We start from the raw sequence: 16130 nt of genomic DNA, 5'->3' as shown, positions 1-16130 counted from the left end.
AGATTGACACTCCTGCCCAGCTTGGTGTCGTCAGCAGAATGATTATTCTACTATATTAAGCTCAACATTATCACTTTTTAAAGCAGCATGATCTAACAAGCAAACAAAGCACAGGAATGGGACGTCTGAGCTGCTGCCCATCGTGGCAGGCAAAAGGGCAAGTAGGAAATGCCCCTTCTGCATCTGCTACAGCAGAACGAGGTGGCTTTCAGTAGAGGATGATCCCCCAAACTGGTTTCCAACCTCTCTGGCTACAGATTTTTGGATTATTTTACTTTAATTCTTAGATATGTGCTGTAAAATAATACACAGCAGACAAAACACTGAAGGGTATTTTAGATATATTACCAATATTTTAACTTAAACTACAGGTGACCTGAAATGTCTGTGTCATAACAACCTCCTCTTAATGCATTGCTTTCAATAAAAAAATTCAATTTCTTGCATAAATTGCTGCTTTCAGGGCATTGCATGAAGAGTACTTTTCCTGTTATTTTCTGTGTGTATAATTTTATTTGAACTGTAGCGTAATTTAGCATTATACAATCAATTGTAAAATTCTAAGTATTTTAAGTTAAAAAAGACTCAAGATAAATTAAAAAGAAAATACTTTTAACTGCTTTGTTTTAAAAGCTTTAAGTTTTAGTGAAAACTTGCAACTTCAAAACTGAGCAGAACTAGAAACTGTTTATTAGATTTTTCCAACCCCCCCAAAAATGTTCACTCAACTGGAATTCCAACAGAACTAAAAGTATGATTAACAAATCAGTTCAATTAAGATAGTACAAAGATCTCACCATCACACTCTGGGTTTCAGGGTTTTGGACAAGCACATCTGTGTAAGCAATGCTAAGTAGAGGAGGGTAGATAGTTCCCCTCTGAGTATGGGATACCAGACGAATACTGCAGAAATAGAGAGTATTATTTTTAATACAGAAAATGGATGAGTTGCTTGGAAAATATTGACTGAAACTTGTACTACCAAGAAAATACTAAATGAACAGAACAACCTGATCAACAAAATGTAAGCTTCAAATCCAATGACATGGCAATTCACATTTTAAAAGCAACCAGTGTACAAAGGCAAGTACACAAATATATAAAACAAAAAGCTGGGAAGGATTGCTTATTTATAAGAAAATACCTGAATCAATCTTTACCTACTGCTCACATTATGATAGCTGCAACTGAAGTCAATTCCAAAAGGTAACTTTTCTCAAAACATTACAGAATGACCTTTTCTACATTTATTTTGAATTTCTGGCATTATCCTTTTTTCCAAGGCAGTGTGGGAGGGGGTTCTCCTAACATACATAAGCTAATCCTTATTTTTTGAAATAATGTAATATGTAATTCTCAGCAAATGGAGTTAGTACATTAAATTAATCTTCAGAACGATCACTTGTATGGCTCAGTACTCAGTGCTGCTCAGCAATCTTTTTAAGTTGTGAAGAAGAACAAAAGGAAAAGGGAGATCTCAAATTTTAGACAGTGATCTCAGAGGAAGACATTACGTAAAGGAGGAGAAAAAAGCGTTCTTCCAAAACACATTCCAGTTGAGAGGATCTATCAGTAATGACTCTAACAGGTAGTCTCACAATTTCAGTTAAATGACTACAAGCCTATTCTGGATTGTACAACGGAATAGGCAACAGTTTGTAGAAATACTGGAAAAAAGAATATGGAGTATGAAATAGCATCCGTGTATAGTCAGTAACATATACACTGAAAAAGAATTAACAGAGGAGTTTTTAGGTCTTTCCAGACACCTGCTTCTAAGAGGTGACTGAATACCTGCTAACTTGCATTATGCATACATAGGCTGATCCATTTTACCTGGAAAGTAATCACAGTAATTTTAAGCCCCACAAAGTCAATGTTATGTTTTCTCATTCACTCATCAGAACAACCTATGGAAACTTTTGCTATTTCCAACTATGCAATGGAAAAAGAAGCACAAGACATATTAGAAACAACACAATAAAACAACTTTCTTTTAAGACAATAAAATGCAGACTGCACAAAATTGGCTTTATTTTCTATGGACTATATATTATATGCAATTAATCACCTTACTGTTATTTTGCTAGCAATTCGAATTACTCTTGGTAGTTTTCCCAAGTCATTCTCTCTTCCACTTAGCGTATCCACCAAAAAAAATCGACGAGTCAAAAGCCAGTTGTTCATATTACTGCCTTTGAAAAAATGTGACAGTCACATAATATTTAAAAACTAATGCAACACACAAAAAGAATGAAATCTACTAGAAACGATACATATAACTGTATGATACATATAATTGTATTCAGGATGGAAAATTATTTATTTTCAACTTAAACAAATACATAATGAAACTAGATTACTTTATTTGTGCATATGGTTGATTGGGACAGTGTATGCAACCAAAGCTTGCATTTAACACTATCAGAACTTGCCCACAAAATATTAAATTCTTAAAACAGGAACAAGTTATGGTGGGTTGTGATATCTTTAAAAACAACTCAGTAATAGTAATTAATACAAATTCTTTCTATTTGAAGTTATTCAGATTATTTAAATTCACAGAAATGTTACTATGACAATCTTACCTTGATTAACAAACATTTCACTGTACTGAAGATTCAAGTTTAAAACTGGCACGGCCCAAAGATATTGTTGTCCATTGTCACCATTATATTCAAGGAAAAGGTCATAAAAGATTGGATTAGCAAAATCCAATAAAATCTTGGAAAGTGAAATTTTGCACTACAAGAAAAAAATGTTAAAATAAAAAGATCACTTTAGCCATTTAATGATTTTATCAAGTTGTGAATTCTTCCCCTACAATATTACTGTGGAATCTGTCCCATTTCGTTGAAAAAGACAAGGCATTCCAGCTATTTGCAAGCAATTACAAAGTACTAATGATTTTATACAAACCTCTTGGAAATGACTCCAATTGACTAGAATGACTAATGTGGAGAATAACGCTCTGCTAACATTTTTGAACAGATTAGGAAAAAATATCCCAGCAAATTTCACAGATAAAATTTAAAACAGCATAAACACTAAAGTCAAGAAACATAAATGCTGAAGTCATGGAGTACTGTGTCTGGCTCTGGGCTCACCAGTACAAGAGAGAAATGGAGCTGCTTGATACAGTCCAGCGCAGGCCACTAAGATGATTCAGGGACTAGAGCATCTCTCCTACAAGGAAAGGCTGAAAGAGCTAAGAGTGTTTTGCCTGGAGATGAGAAGGCTCAGGGGGATCTTACCAATGTGTACAAGTATCTGTACAAGACAGAGCCAGCTCTTTTCAGTGGTGCCCAGTGACAGGACCAGAGGCAATGGGCACAAACTGAAATAGGACGTTCCCTCTGAGCATCAGGAAACACTTTTTCACTGTGAGGATGACTGAGCACTGGCACAGGTTGCCCAGAGACGTTGTGGAGTCTCGCTCCTTGGAGATATTCAAAAGCCGTCTAGACACGGTCCTGGGCAACTGGCTCTAGGTGGCCCTGCTTGAGTAGGGGATTGGCCAAAATGACCTCCAGAGGACCCTGCCGACCTCAACCATTCTGTGATTGTGTGAAGAAATTAAATGTGAAAGTAGGTAGTTTTTCGCATATGTGAACATGCAGTCTTTAAATACTCATATAGCATGTCCACCATGTTTTCTTCAAAACTGTAAGAAAAAGAAAGTGATGCATACAATCCATGAAAATAATTACATTAAAAAATACCCATTAAGACAATATTTATTGGTATTTGTATTTAAACCCAGTAATATTAACTGTTGTTAATACTTAACAACAGGTTCTACAGACTCAATATATCAAATACATAAGATTTTAACAAGTATGAAAAAAAGAATAACCATACTCGAACAGTTCAATGATCCTAAATAGGAAATAAGTTTCCATTCTACTGAAATATGGATTAAACAACATTAAACAATATGAAAGTGTAAAAATATTTAACAAAGAATTGTCAAAATTATTTGGTAAACACTTTAGTTTTCAAGGCCTAAAGCTTTGACAGCTATTACACTACAAGACTTTCACACCACCCAAATAGCAGCCAGGGTTTATATAATTTTACACTGCAACACATAATGTGGGGAATGGTTTTGAATGTAGATGAGTTAATAAATAATATTAATGGATATATAGGTATTAGATGCTGCAAACACATATGGAGTTTTATAAAAATAAAGATGTTATTTCTCCACACCCCCGCCAAAGAGACTACCACCTCCCCATTTAACACATAAGTGACAAAAATTAATGAAGCTTTATTGCTGGCAGAACCGTGTCTGTGGCTGACTGAATTTAGCACCTAAGTATACACAAGCTCAAGTGCTCTATCCCTTCTCCCTTTCCTGGTGTTTAGAAAGGGGTGAAAACTCCAATAGTTTTTCCCATAGTTATGACAGCTAAAGAATCTCTTTCCTCTGATGAGTTATCTGTTCAATTAAAACTTGCCTTCAATCTCTTTACTGAATTCACTGAAACCAGGGAATACATTAAAGAGTTAATGGGGACAACATACAGGCATGGCGTGATTGCATATGCCTTCTTTCCATATGAAACCTGGCCAAAGATGGAGGCAGGAAAATTAGAAGTTACAATGCAAAGTATATGACTGTCAGAATTCAGGCATTATGTTCTCCCACTGGTAAGTCAGCAGCTTCACTAGTACAAATGCCAGTTCAATTTATTTTGATTATCCTATGTAGTAAACAAGTTTTGTGATGTATAGTTAAATAATTTTAAAAAACCACATTTATTTCACTCAATAATAAAGAAATTAAAATAAGCAACAGTTTCACAAGAAAGAAGTCCATGTTGCAGCTTTTGGCTAAACTCCAAAGGTCCTTCAATATGCACTGAATTACTGATGATGTATAAAGCAACTTAATTCAAAATTCAGAATAGCATTTTATCTCTTACTTACACTTTGCTGGTAAGTTGTTCCAAATGCATAAGCTGCATTCAATTTAGTTTGGGTATCAGGACAAAGCTGAACAAAACATAATTATAATTAGGTTAACTCAAAGGTATCATTTTCTCACATGAAAATATTCACAGGTACCCCACGCAGTTTATGTATTCACATAAATTCTCACAAAAGATATTTTGTTCTATTTTTTAAGGAGAGAAGGATTGATTTTGAAGAGTAAACACCTTTATTTATTGTACTAATATTGGTGTTCTTAAAATGCTGTTTTAGCTTATTCATACTTGCATAGTATTTTTCAGTTCCATCACTGAAGTTGAAATCTGTGGACAACAGCATCCAACCAGGCAAGAATAACCTTTCAGGGGACTGAATGTTCAACTCACTGTGCTGTCTCAAGCTTTATTTGTGGCTTCTGCTAAATCCAAGAATCCCATGAGAAAAGAACTCCGCATTCATATTGCCCCCTTTCTCTTAAGCTAGCATTCTCAGAGGATCAAAGTTATCACAGCAAGTAACAGATTTTTTTCTTCCTTTTTCAACGTAACTTTTACATTTTCTGCAAAGAACAAGCCATTCTAAGCAGAACCAAGAAAAATGGGCCAAATTCTAACTAAATGAACACGGCACTTAGTGGAGGGCATAGCCATTTTCCCAAAATGAAAATCAAGTCTAAATTTACATAAACCACAATTCTATTAGTGTGCAACTGAAATTCTGGGAATTGCTAAAATTATGCATTGAGGTTGCTTTAGCACTGCAATGTCTTACCATCACACACAATCTATTACATTACATAAAAGAGGCTTTGAATGGAAAAACTATTCCTTTCCCATTGATTTTTGATAGCTACTAAAAGCTCTGCATTCAGTAAATTAATGTGTCCCAATAAACCTGAAAATCTATGTCAGAATGACTCATTTTCTATGCACAGTTATTGGCTTAGTAACCTGTTTTCTCAGACACTAGTTCTCCTTAAAATTTGAGAGGCAGATGCAAGACAGTTCATCCTGAGACAAAACCAAAAGTCACTATTTAAATTCTGAATGTCAGCTGCTCTTCTGTAGAGACTGGAGCATTTGAAGTGATGTGCTCCAAGAGCGACATGAAGAGCCTAGAAAAGGGGACAGACAATTCCCAATTGTTCTTGCTATTGTTGCCAGCCTAGGAAATTGCTGAGAGTGCCTAGATCAGCACTGGACTGCTAAACAAATTCTACTCTGTAACATGTTTCACAGCTGCCAGTTTCTGCTAACTGTTAGGCTAATTACTATTGTGCTTTCCACTTGCTTCTTCCTTGCATTTTTCACACCCTATACAGCATCGTACTGCTGAAGTAGAATGTGTGTGTGTCACTGAAATCTGAGGGTAGAGTGTCCAAGGGTACTGTGAATCCTCTAGCCAGTGTTCCCCAATTCTATGTAAAGTCTCGCAGCAAGTTTTTATAACTTTCTGTTATGAAAAAACCAGGCAGATGCTGACCAAAGTGTGTATTTTATATTAAAACCAAAAGAAATAAACAAACAAAAAATCCCAAGAGAACGGAAAGAAAATGGTGTAGTAGATCAGTTTTCCTACCTTTCTTGATAGTGACATAATCACTGATTTGCTTGGCATCCCCATAATGTGTGAAAACAGGTGACAACATCCAATAGGGACATGTTGCCAGAATTTTCTATAAATGTATGTGGACTGAGAGCTAAAGAATATACTTTTCTCACGAAGAAAAGGAGGGCTAATAATAAATTATATACATGGGTAACTGTATGCTGATTGGAAGAATGAGATAGTTGGCTCTAAATGACTACTGCTGTTTTTCAGAGCTTTCCAATATTCCAAATTCATATTGGTCCAATGGATGAGGGCAATGTTGCTGAATGTATACTTTTGATTTTGTAGAGATTATCATGAGCAAGAATCAAGAGCTATTTTCCCTAATCTAGCTCTATGGTTATCTTATGAACTGTCACTACCATAGTAACCAAACTCTTGGCTTTTGTCTTAATTTGGCTAAGGACAATCAGAACGTTATGGAATCAAGAAAAGATAATTAAAATCAAATGTACCTGTAAGATGCCTCCTTCCAAATTTTGCCACTTAAGAAAGTTTCCTGCTGCATCAAATGAGGCTGCAATAAATTGCAGCTTTACATCCTGATGATGAAAAAAGATAAAGAAACAATGAAACTGCCATAAAATGGACACAAACATTTTAGGGACTGCTGTCTCATCATTTGATGCTTCCCTAAAACTTTCAGCATAATGCTTCATTTTTTCCCTTTGGTTTTATGTTTTTAATCTTGGTTTTGGTAGTTTACTTTTTTTAAAAGACATACTTCATAATTCTACAGCTTCGTTGGTGACATGGAAAAAGTTCCAAAGGAACTTCTATACAGGTAGACATGCCCTAAATTAATCAGAAATCTCGCAGATTTCTACTGTATACCAGGCTGGGATCTTGAGGGCTTCCAGGACCTTCAGTGTTAGGAAGAATAATGAGTATTTTAGTTGTTAAAACAGAAGCTGCATTGCAACACTGTTTAATTTAAAACACAACCTTTTAGAACATGGCTGAAAAAAAAGATTATTTTATTTCTGAGTCAATAGGAAAACTTAAGATAAATTTGGCAGTATAACCGACAAACAGGTTATTACTAGCACTATTTACTTGCTGTGACTAGCTTAGCCTGAATAAACTATTCCAGTTATTCTAATTTTGCAATAAATCTGTAAAATAAAACGCATTACTGTTTGATTTACTGTTTGATTCCTTCTTAGAACTGTGGCAGTCAACAAGCTGCTTAAGGAGTCCATCCCTCCCAGGGAAGGATACCTGGCTTTGTTAACATTGAAATGATTGTTTTTCCTCACCTCTTTTTTTTTTTTTCCCTAATTCACTGTAGGAACAGGAAAAGGCTGGATCCATCGCTGATACAACTCAATTTGTAGAGATTTGTAACAGAGATATTAAGGTTGGTATAAATGAAGGATGGATAGAAATGTGCGTGTAAGCACCAGAAGCAACAGAAGGAAAGGGTTAAAGACTGCATAGCAATAATGAAGAACGCTGTTCCCAGCAATCAAGTTAAGAAATGGGTTCTGATAAAACCATGGCACAGACAACTTGTCAGCAAAAGATCATGTACCTTGGCACCAAGAGAATGGCAGCAAAGTTACAGTACATCACATATACCCCTCTTTTTGCAATTAGCTCACCAGGAAAACTGACAAAAGGATATATGTATTTCAAACAAGGGAAAAAGACAAAGACCAACATTGCTTCAGATTTATGGATACTGAAAGAAACAAGACTCTGAAGCAAAGGATAATGCCAAAACAACTATTAACTCCTAAGAGGTATAAAAGATTTGTCTAATTACTAGTTCTTCACTGCCAATCCAGAATAACCTTGGGGACATAATGAGAACTTAATAGCTGGCATCCCTTGTTCCGTGTGTCACACACAATTGATCCCGGTCAGACCACGCAGGCAAGCACATCTTGGCCTTATGAGAATGTGAGTATGAGAGAGTGAGCAAACTAGATGTGTGAACAAGTGAGTGTAAGTCAGTAAAATCATCTTACCTAGAGATTTTTTACATAAATATCACCTTCCTCTTCCGTAAGATCTCACACTCAGTTTTGTTACACTAACTGCCTAAAAATTATCTTTAGTGGAGCCATATCTGCAATGAATCTAAACCTCTCTATGTGATTATGGCCTCTTCCAAATGTCTGTTTCCCCATGTCTACTATCCAACACCTACCTTATCTGTTCCTTCAAAACTGAAGATTGTAGGGACATGATTTGCCTCAAGCACTTGGGATGCTAATCCTGGTTGATCACCGTAATATAGCCATGGAAGATTATGCCTCCTGAAAACAATTACAGTGTTTTCTCTTAAGAAACATAACGTTTTGCATCAAAGAACATTTAGAATAATAATTTCCATAAAACACTATTAAGGACAAAGTTGTGGAAAAGGCAGCTTACCAGAAGGCTATTGAATGAACAATGCCTAGCCTTGCTGTATTGACATAAATATACTGAAATAAACCACAGGCATCAGTACTTGAAGAACTCAGTGAGTTCATATTCATTACACACATATTTCCAAGAGCTTGGCATGCTGTTAGATTGGAGTACAACTGCAGTGGAGAAACACAAGAACACAGAAAAGTATTTATTTACCCTTCCTTTTGGTGAGGCAGTCATAAAATTAATGTTATCTTTAATAAGCCACTCCTAAACCCTCATTTTTACTTGAAAGTGATTTCACTTTGTCAACACCTAATGTTTTCTTCCAGCTATTCAGGTTCCATATTTTTATAGGTCTGCAGATGGTAGCATGAAATCAATGCTCTCACTTTTTCAGTTTATTTTAGTTGCATCAGCTAGATGGTATGATGTGACAGAAATGTCAAAATCTGCATTTAGAAAACGAAGTAAGAATCAAAATGTTTAACATCACTTAGGCTGTATGACAAAGATGACTCCATCAAAGACCTAAGACTGACAACTATAGTTGCATGCATCGTAAATATCTTCTTTTCAGTTTTAGTATCTTTTCTATTTTGCCGTTCCTAAACTATGTTGTATTTATACCATTGTTCCATTTTGGTAAACAAACCACTGCCATGTGATAGGCAGAAGCGATGCCTGGCATCTGTGTGCAGTGATCACTGCACTAGTATTAACTTGCCAACACGTATTGCCTTTGTGTGGGTCAGATCAGCAGCTGCATGTTACACTTGGGCAGCGCCCTGAAGAGCTGAGCAGGCTGAGGCAGACAAACAGGATAAACTTATGTAAGTGATGAGGATAGTCTCAGTTTGTAAAAAAAAGCTAAAAAGGATAGTTCTATGGTTATCCTTCTCCATCACAAAACAGAATGATTAACTGAAAGCCAAATAAGAAGTAAAGACCAGCTGCCAATCAATAGTGAATATGTAAGAAGTTAATTTTCTGAGTGATCCCTTACTGGATATACTCAATAACAGTTCACATACCTACTGACTATTGCAGGATTTTTTGTTACCACCATTCACCTTGTGAAGATTCCAACCCTGGAGACTTGCATTAGCATTGACTAGCGCTCAACATCCTTTCTAAACACTCTGTATATATATTTCTTTCTTACCTACTGTCATCTCAAAATAAGATTCTTTAAAAATAAGCAAGCTAATTTCCAAAAACTAAAGTGCCATGCTTTTACACAGAGTATCGCTTCTGTACAAAAAAGAAAACTGCAAACATTAATGAAACTCACCCAACAGGCAGAGGCTGAGGATTGCAGATTTTTCAGAAACCACGCTGATGTCAGTGTTATACCCTGTAAAAAAGGAACTGCTTCACTGTCTTCGTTCAAACAATTTATCCATAACCTAACAGTCTGGAAAACTTTATCAGCTAAAATATGCTACTTATTTTTTTCTAAGAGGTTTCTGTCCTTTGTAAATGTCTAAATTAAACCAGCTCAGTTCAAAACACAACCATAATGCAATAATTTGTTTCACTTCACTAAATTAGACAAAATATACAGAACAAGAGCAGAAATATTTAACCTTTGAATATGGATTCTCTGTCAAAGGAGTTTACTGCACAAGGGAAGTACTAACGATTTCAAGGGTAAGGTGCTGTCTGGATGGTAAATTTAGCTCAGGACCAAATTTGCCAAATTAATTATTTCACAACCTGCTTTTTATAACTACTCATATCTGAACTAAACATAGCTTTCGTACATACTGTAAGCAACTGAAAAGACATGTTTTCAATAAAATATTATTTAGAAGATTGCATTTTCAGAAAATAAGACCAATATTTGCTGTCAAGAAAACTGAAGACTGCTTTTTGCTTTCTTTCAAGCAGTAGCCTTTAACTTTAATTCATTTGAGAACAAACTACATTTATTGGCCACGTACCATTTCCTGAATTCAGAACTACATGGAAAATGGTCCTAACTTCAAGCAGATTTCACAACTAATACAAGTTCATTAGCTAAAGCAACGAAAACACCTTCATTCTTCTCAATAGAATGTATTTTCAATCATTAGCCAATTCAAGGAATTCAACAATTTCATACACAATCTCAAATTGTATAGGTGTCCATTTTCTTCTATTAGCTCTAACCATCTGACAACTAAAAATGTCCTTTCAATCTTTATACCTTCTTTCAAATATTTTATATGAATACCAATTTTACATAGTAAAAAGAATAAGAAATTTAAAAAGCCCAGAGGCTCTCAAGGAGTCTTCAGCATGTTTTTATGATATACGTGTGTGTTTTAAATACATACAATTAATACAATAGACCACATACTACCTGTTTTGATACTAAATTCATGTAAATTACTTCCCTTTTTCAGTTTCCAAGAGGGCAGGAATTTTCTTAAACATATTCCATTAGAACAATGCTTGCTTAGTCTACATGTCTACACTCTGTCTTGATGCAAATTACCTTGCAATCACCGTGATCAGACAACAAACCACCACCTTTGGTTTTCAGGAATGGAATTTAAAAGACTTACTGAAAGTAAATAATGAGAGAGCTTGAAAATGTTTTAGAATAAACACACTTACTAGCTGTCCAAAACGAACAGTTGCAACTCCCTTTGGGGGTAAGCTGTCACTAGCACTGAAACACAATCCCCCAGTCTGAAAAAAAACCCAGAAATAAAAAAATGGAAATTTATACATTTGTCAACATAACTTTTCTTTTTCTGAGTTTCAATACAATAAGCATTCTTCTACTTACTAAGACGTTTGGGCTGCTGCAGTCACAAGACTTGCTTACATTGATGAATGTTTGTTCACATCTTACACACCTATGGATCACAAACATGAAGAATGCACTTAAAATGTAGTTAAGTATGAGATTTAGTACTCAGTGAAAGCTGATAACATAGTATGCCTGATAACACTGTCAGCATCTTCACTAGTTTGAACTGAAATCTAAAAGACATTACCGATTTGTTTCTATTGTCAGTGAAGTAGAAAAGAAATGAAATTATCAAAGTAAGAATCTGTTTCTGCTTCCAGTCCAAAGCCTGCTTATAGTCACACTAGAGCAAAACAAACAATCAAACCAAGCCGCTGGTCATATAAGGACTTCAGTGAACACAAAAGATACTTAGTTTGATATGGGGTTGAGGATTGCCAATTCACTGCTTTTAAAACTGTCATCTCAAAGATCCACATTGTTCCTCAAGAACATTGCATTTAAACAGAACATGACACGTTCAAATTTATCATCACAAAAGGAAAAGAATAGTCACCTATTTCCTGATGCATCTGAAGCAGAGAACGATTGCTCACTTCCATTGCAATGTATACACAATGCTTCATTAAGTAAAATGCCATCGACACTTCTTTCCACTAAGTGGAAAAGAAAAGCAACTGTGATAAAATTGCATGATGCATAGTATGTGTACGCAGGTTAAGAAAAGTATGAAAAAATAAAGTCTCTATGCAGATCTAAAATAAATGCAAAGACTTTATTAAAAAAAAAATCAAGAGCACAACTTGCAAATAACATTCACTATAAATGCACATTCATATATGTATATGTGCATTGTTTATAGCTATGCACATGCAGTCTAGTTTTAATGAGAAATGTAGTATTTCATGTCCAGTTTTGCTGTTCCTTTGACATTTATCCTGAATTCAAACCAAGGCTTCACTGCAAAGCTAAAACTCAAAATACCAAGTTTACAAATTACTGGAAAAAAATATTTCTAATTTTCATCTGAAATGATTCATGCAGATGTCACAAATTCAAAGTTTCAAAACCGCATCTTCCAGCAATTAAATAATTTGGCAAGAGATTTCAAGGCTAATTATAAAGAAAAAGAGATACAAAGAGAATCAAGACAATTACAATACTAATGTTCTTTCTGCATGTTAAATTACAGAATCAGCTTTGCTCTCAATATTTTACCATAAAGGCTCAGAATGTATTTTGTAACTCTCATAAAATTTAAGGGAGATGATTTGGTATTCACTCTTTTGCAGATTTCTTTTAAATTAATGATCTGGAAAAAGTGATTCTCCAGAATACTCTGTTAGAAATGTAACCAAAGTGCACATTAGTAATACTTATTCAAAGAATTACAGGCACATGGAAAGTCTTTTCCATCCCATGTCTTTGAAAATAAGGAAAACTAGAGCTCCCAAGAGCTTTTTTGTTTTACATCCTTTATGAAATTTATACTTTGCTCATAGTTTTTTACTATGCAAGATAAGCAAAAATATAGTTAACACAGACACTAAAGTTAATATTAATTTTCTGTGCCTACTGAAATTCATCTGCAACTATTAGAGAGCATGAAGTAAGAGACACGGATATAGGGAAGCATGTCGCAGGAAATCACAGATATAGGCATGTGTCTCAGGGAGGCATGAAATCCACGGATATTAATGCATGGCAGTTTGCTTGGCTTGCTCACGCTATTCTGTTCCACCTACTCATATATGTATAATTCCTGTACTGCAAAGTATCTACACATTATAACCTTCAAAACATTTTAATGTTTTTTCTTAGTCTATATTGACATTGTTTTTATCCAAATTTTAATGCCTCTGCCCAGTGCCAACCAGCTTAAAGAAAGTGATACACCAGTATTTATTTTCTGAATGTCTGCATAATAGTTTTTATTGCAATGAACAACGGTACAGATTTATCTGCTGTCTTTCAGGAATGAGGTTTAAGATCAAGAGGAATGTTGAATTTTTACATTAGATATGTAAACATACATTAGATTTCCTTTCTTATTTAACGGAAGAGCATGTCTTAATAGACTCAGATATCTAAACCAAGCACTAATATCTCATAACTTGCATATATTTCTTACCTAATATTTCATTATTGAGGCATTTACATTTTCCTTCTGCAGTTAGGCCTTTAGGGCAAGTAATACAATTCCACCCATCTTGAGTAACTCCGCTCTAAAATAAAACGTAAAACTATTATAATTTTCAAAAATATAGACATTACCAAATATCTGTGAAGAACGCCTGACCTAGATGTTATTTACTAGAAAATGTGTTCCGATACAACATCATCGATAACATTCATGAAGCTTTTAAAAATAAAAAAAGGCTAAACAACCTGGCAAAAGTAATTCCTATGCAGACATAAGACTAAAAAAAGTGTTCTTAAGTTTTTCTGAATGCATTGGCTAACACCCTTTAGTGAAGATAAGAGTTGATTAAAAGTGGAAGGTTTAAAAAAGATATAGACGTTCTACACTGAAAAAAAGTAATGGATAAACATAACTGCATAAATAGGCATATGTGCATATAAACATACAAAAGTAATGGAAATGGAGGAGTCTTAAGTCAAGCAGCTTATATAACTGCATGGAATTTTGCATGTACCCAAACAGTTCACATCCACACTTATGTTATAGCACGAAGTAGTTGCACTACTAATCAAAACCATTGAGGAAAACAAAGGTAACTGCTCATCCTCAGGTGATACAGATGTTACTCCCTTCTCTGCTATCATCATTTTATCTTTGCATAAACCTTGCCATAGGATCAAAGATGAATGCCACCATTACAGGAAAGAGAAAGAAACAGCAGAATCATCAAAACACCAATGGATATTTGTCAATGTCTTTGTCTAATGCAGCTAGAAAATGGAAAGAAGAGGGAAATTAGTTACATTACCCATTAGCCATTAAACACCTAACTTACGCAACTAAACTGGTCTCTTCAGAGTTCTTCTACAGTTATGGGAGAGAAGGAAGTATTCAGGAAGGCTCTCACCCTGAAAAGTTGTTTTTGCTGGAGAAAAATTATTTCTCTATTTACTATAGCAAGAAAAAGGTGCCTCTGCCTCAATGCTGTGAATATGATGCAAAATTATAGCTTGATTTGTCAAGAAAGGTAGAAAGAACTGACCCAACTACAAAGATATATATAATTAAAGTAACATAATAGCAGCAGCTCATTTTGAAGTAAAAAGATAAAATATCAGGAACTAAGAAGATACAGCCTAAATATTACAATAATAGGATTTATATAAATAATCAAATAGGATACCTCTGAGCTGCAAAGGATCTTTGGCATTCTATAAAACAGTGGTCTCCAGGCAAGGATAACATAACATGAAGCAAAAAAGAAAAGCAGTGGAAGGAAATTAAACATTTAAAATACTCTTTCTTTGTCTGTGGGGTCAAATTTATAATGAAAAAATACCTGCAAAGTAACAGTAATAAGCACTTCTAAAGAGAAAAAGATTACTACCTATAAGCATGGTCTTAAAAATTCCCAAGCAAATACTATTACGCAAACTAATTTTAAATTAATGAAAAATAACTTGCAGTCAGGAGGAAATTTAAAATTTAAAAAAGCATTATTATTATGTCAAAGTATTAAAAGTTCAATACTTACCATATTTTCTGGGCATTTTTCACAAATAACGGAGGACCCACCATTACTAGAAACCATCCTGTATCCTGGCTGACATACACATGAACTACCTGAAAAAAAAAAAACCAAATGCACTTTTAGTCTATATAAAACTGACTTTTTTTTCACAGAATACTAAGAACAACTGCTATTGTTCTCAAGAGCTCCATATAGATTATTAGACAGAGAAATAAAACATCTGAGTGAGATGTGCATAAAAATCACCTTGCTTTTTAAAAAATGTTCTTGTTACAGTTTGTACAAAGATGTTTTAGGAAAGTGTTACTAGGCTGACTGACATATCGGGGGGGAACAGGAACCCAGAGCTTGTGTTTTTGTGGGTTTTTTTAAACTATATCAGTTGGTCTATTAACAGATATAATCTCTCCCTCTAAGTCTTGCCACACTGCCATTCTTAGCCCATCCTCTCTATACCACCAGCATTATAGGTTTGTATACAGTTTTTATCCTTTGAATAGGAAGTCTGTCCTAAAAACAAAACATGTTTATATGCAAAGGTTTTTCAAAATATACCTGCAGTTTGTAAAGCTATTTTAAAATCAAAGCTTTTAAAATTGTGCATGGGGATCAAGCTTTATATTGAATGGTTTTCAGTGAATAACAGAACATACTTAACATTTAGTATAAAATTAAAGTAACACTACTTTCACGGCACGTCATAGCGCACATCTGCTAGCGCTCAACAACTTTTTTGTCAGAAACTTTTTCAGTCTCACTATCACAGACCTCTTTCTGTAGTTTTAAACACACACTACAAA

General features: G+C 34.7%; 1 protein-coding gene across 1 annotated transcript; it reads right to left on the bottom strand.

Moving 5' to 3' along the window:
* Window positions 1-797: 797 nt before the first annotated feature.
* Window positions 798-15414, bottom strand: TMEM67 (transmembrane protein 67; the record flags this gene model as incomplete). The annotated part of the gene is made up of 13 exons (XM_009576146.1): window positions 15334-15414; window positions 13788-13881; window positions 12213-12312; window positions 11693-11762; window positions 11518-11592; window positions 10208-10270; window positions 8932-9086; window positions 8705-8813; window positions 7005-7091; window positions 4936-5001; window positions 2589-2745; window positions 2072-2195; window positions 798-903 (listed from the first exon to the last, which is right to left on the bottom strand). Coding segments are annotated over exons 1-13 (1263 nt in total), but the record flags the coding sequence as incomplete, so codon positions are not given.
* Window positions 15415-16130: the final 716 nt, after the last annotated feature.

The sequence above is a fragment of the Fulmarus glacialis genome, unplaced genomic scaffold (assembly GCF_000690835.1).
Source record: "Fulmarus glacialis isolate BGI_N327 unplaced genomic scaffold, ASM69083v1 scaffold15204, whole genome shotgun sequence".
Lineage (NCBI taxonomy): Eukaryota > Metazoa > Chordata > Aves > Procellariiformes > Procellariidae > Fulmarus > Fulmarus glacialis.
This window is presented reverse-complemented; position numbering and strand designations above follow the sequence as displayed.